This window comes from Sinocyclocheilus anshuiensis, unplaced genomic scaffold, assembly GCF_001515605.1.
Source record: "Sinocyclocheilus anshuiensis isolate Anshui unplaced genomic scaffold, SAMN03320099.WGS_v1.1 scaffold363, whole genome shotgun sequence".
NCBI lineage: Eukaryota > Metazoa > Chordata > Actinopteri > Cypriniformes > Cyprinidae > Sinocyclocheilus > Sinocyclocheilus anshuiensis.
Window position 1 is genome coordinate 1,279,200 of NW_015552568.1, and position 3,788 is coordinate 1,282,987.

General features: G+C 35.0%; 1 protein-coding gene across 3 annotated transcripts in view; it reads left to right on the plus strand.

The window, feature by feature from the left end:
* Positions 1 to 3,274, plus strand: part of LOC107664981 (lysosomal amino acid transporter 1 homolog) — a 5,801-nt gene extending 2,527 nt beyond the window's left edge. For all 3 annotated transcript variants that reach the window (XM_016455686.1, XM_016455687.1, XM_016455685.1), the window contains exons 5-7: positions 936 to 1,096; positions 1,195 to 1,287; positions 2,901 to 3,274. In XM_016455686.1, coding sequence (XP_016311172.1) covers positions 936 to 1,096; positions 1,195 to 1,287; positions 2,901 to 3,110 — 464 coding nt within the window. In that variant the 3' untranslated portion in view covers positions 3,111 to 3,274. The remainder of the gene's footprint in view (positions 1 to 935; positions 1,097 to 1,194; positions 1,288 to 2,900) is intronic.
* The last annotated feature ends 514 nt before the right edge of the window (positions 3,275 to 3,788 follow it).

Below are 3,788 nucleotides of genomic sequence, written 5' to 3' on the forward strand. Positions count from 1 at the left end.
GTTTGGCCTTCCAAAAGAGGACGATATCCGTTTCGTCATGCCTGGAGCTGATCTGTGCTGGTCGCTGTGGAAATACATCAACTTCGCGTTGTGGATCGCAGATTGGCTTTCACCGTGGACGAAGCGGAGTCCAGCCCGGGGTCGTCACATGTGGTTGCCACAAGCCCACCGGCTGCCGCTCACTCTAGCCCGCCGTGTGTTTCGTTGTGTGTGAAAGCGAAACTACTTTGTTTGGTCTTCCAAAAGAGGACATGACTAGAAATCAGTGGTATCTTGCATTGGTCTATTTTTGTCTCCAGGAATAATTTTCCTGGCATACCTGCTTTTTTCTGCCAACTATGTTGCATTAAATGTGCACAGTTGATATACACACACACACACACACACACACATACACACACACACACATATATATACATACAGTGGTTAGTATTATATATTACTATGATATTTACTAATATTTTAAAAAGCTTTTAATTTTAGTATTGCTGATATTTTATTATAGTATTCATTATAGTATATTGTTTTAATTAATACTAAAATTAAATACAAAATATGAATAAATACTCTAACAGTATATAAATAAATTATTTATACACTATTATAGTATACATTTATATTTTGTATTTCATTTTTATTTTATTTTTTAAAGTTTAGGTTTTAGTTTTGTTTTATATTTCTATATAGCCTTAAATTATATTCATATCAGTTTTAGTTTTAATAATTTTAGTACTTAAACTTTCATCTTTATTTTAATTCTTGAAAAGTTTTGTTATAGTAACAGTGATAACACTGTTCAAGAATGGCTCTCAAAGTGTCCCGTCTCTCCCTACATTACTGTGTATTCCTCTCTGACCTTCAGCTTTCACAGTCTGTTATAAGAATGTGCTGATGCCTGAAACGCTAATTCATAGAACTATCTTTCTCCTCTGCAGCCAGTAACAGTGCACTGCTGAATGCGGTCAGCGTTCTATGTCTTCTGGGAATGATATCTTCCTTCCTTAGCCTCCCTCGCTCAGCCCTAGAGGAACAGATGCCTGTGGGGTTCAAGGGTCGGGCGCTGCTGGCCGTGGAGGGGGACAGCGGTTCGGTGCAGGTGAGTAGAATTACTTTTATCATTGAGTTGAAATGCACTTCATTCTTTTATGTGATTTCAGCATTGATTAGAGACTCGATTGTTTTTATGTTTTTCAGCCCTTTGATACAAAGGAGATTATAGGCTTTGTCATTGGCTCTATATCTTCAGTACTGTATTTATGCTCCAGACTGCCACAGATGTACACTAATGTAAGTCTCACTGCATGTATGTGTTGATGAATTTCACAAAATCTCTCCAGAACATGTTCAGGTAATATGTCATCCCAAAATCCTAAGAAAGTCATATTAATTTATTTACATTAATAAATGCATTTTTATATTAATAAGCTACATGTTTTAATAATAAGAACCTATTTTTTTAGGGCTATTAAGATTATTTATATTATAACAATTTCTTGACAGTAACTTTTTTTTACTTTTTTTTTTTTAATCGCCTCATCAGTGTCTTAAAAACTTCTGATTTTAGAAGTTGTCACAAGTTATGGTACATTGTTTTCTCTTTTGCATTGTATTGTGCACATCATGTGTTCATTGTTGTGTTTGCAACTTTATTTCTAATATTTGCAACAGTATTTTTCATTGTTTGGACATTAGATCTCACAAAAGGGGCCTTGCAGGGCCAAAATCCACTCTTGATTGTACTATCTTTAATTTATGCTGATTAAAATTATTGTATGTCAGTAATGAGAATCAACTTTGGGAATAATGGAAATGGATTAATAGAAGATTTACGTCATTGAAATGATGTCTATTCAAAAAATCTTAAATGAATTGTTCTCTCAGTAGTGAAAATTTGCTGGAAATGTACTCAATCTGTTCTACATCTTGGATGGCATGAGGGTGTTTATTTATTGGAATAGATTTGAAGAAATGTAGCATCACTTTCTCACCTGCAGTGAATGGGTGCCGTCAGAATGAGAGTCCAAACAGCTGATAAAAACATCACAATAATCCACACCACTCCAGTCCTTTAATTAATGTCTTAAGTGAAAAGCTGCATGTATTGTAAGAAACAAATCTATCAAGATATTTTAAGCTTGAACTGTTTCTTCTGGCCAGAATATGAGTCCAAAATCCATAACTTCCTCCAGTGAAAAAGTCCATCTCCTGTTGTCTTCTCACACCAAAATGTTTGTTTATAACTGTATTGGACTGTTTTTATTGTAAACTGTGCTTGATCTGTGCATATTTCTCTCTTGATTCAGGTGAGACTACTTTTTCACTGGAGAATCAATATTATGGATTGAGGACTCGCATTATAGCTAGAAACAATGGTTCAAAATGTCTTGGTGATGGATTTGTTTTTGTACAAACACATGGCTCTTCGGTTCACAAGATATTAACTGATGGACTGGAGTGGTGTGGATTACTTGTGGATTATTATGATGTTTTTATCAGCTGTTTGGGCTCTTATTCTGACGGCACCCATTCACTACAGAGGATCCATTGGTGAGCAAGTGACGTAATGCTAAATTTCTCCAAATCTTTTGTGATAAAGAAACAAACTCATCTACATCTTGGATGGCCTGAGCGTGAGTACATTTTCAACCATTTTCACTACTCCTTTAACGTCTCTAAAAGTCTTTATTTCGTTCATACAAAATATAATTTCTTATTTATTTGAATTATTTTCTACGTAAATGTTTAATGTTGCTTTGGAAACCTTGCAGACATCTGTTGTGTCAATGCAGTGACTGACTACAGTTATTATTCATACATTTGCATGCTACATATGCATGCAGCACTTAAGATGTACAGGTATTGCTTCTTAGTGTAGTTGAAATATTTCTTGCTGCTTGCAGTTTCGGAGGAAGTCAACAGAGGGCGTGTCTTTTTTCCTATTTGCTCTGGTGATTCTGGGAAACACAACATATGGCATCAGCGTGCTACTGAAGAACCCAGATCCAGGGCAGGGAGAGGCCAGCTATATCCTACACCACCTCCCCTGGCTCATCGGCAGCCTGGGAACGCTCTCACTTGACATTATCGTATCCTTTAAAGCCACGTGTTAGCCACTGAGCTGTTAGTGAGGTCACTGATTCCCAACACAGTCCTCATAGAACTAAAGATATGAGATTTCTAGACGCATTATCAAGATGAGAATTTGGAGGACAAAACATGCTCATGAAATTTTCATGAAAATAATGCCATGGCAAAAACCGTAATGGACCTAAAACAGGCTTTATTTTAATATTAGTTTAATAATGTAGCCACACAAAGATGTTATTTAATAATGGGTAAAAGATTTTTCAGAGACACACTAGGATTATTATAGTAAACTAAAACAAAAAAATTAATTTTTGGTACTTTAAAATGAAATAAACGTTGACTGAAAAAAAAAATATATATATATATATATATATATAAATATATATATACAAAAACTTTAAACTTATTTTATTTTGGCCAGTGGTGAAGAAAACTTTTTTTTTTCCATTTCTGTCTAGTTTAACTTGATTAAAACTGAAATAGAAATGAATAAAAACTATTTTAAAAAGTAGACAAAAAAGCAACAAAATTAAAACTTTAAAGTTAAAGCTGCAGTCCGTAAGTTTTGCCTCTTTGTCGCCATCTCTGTTTGAAAACCTGGAATTGCAGCTGTGTGCGGAATTATCTATTTGCGTGGGTTGTGCTCCAGCGCGGATGAATCTAATGTTCTGAAGAGTATGTGTGGCAGTCAGTCACCGCAC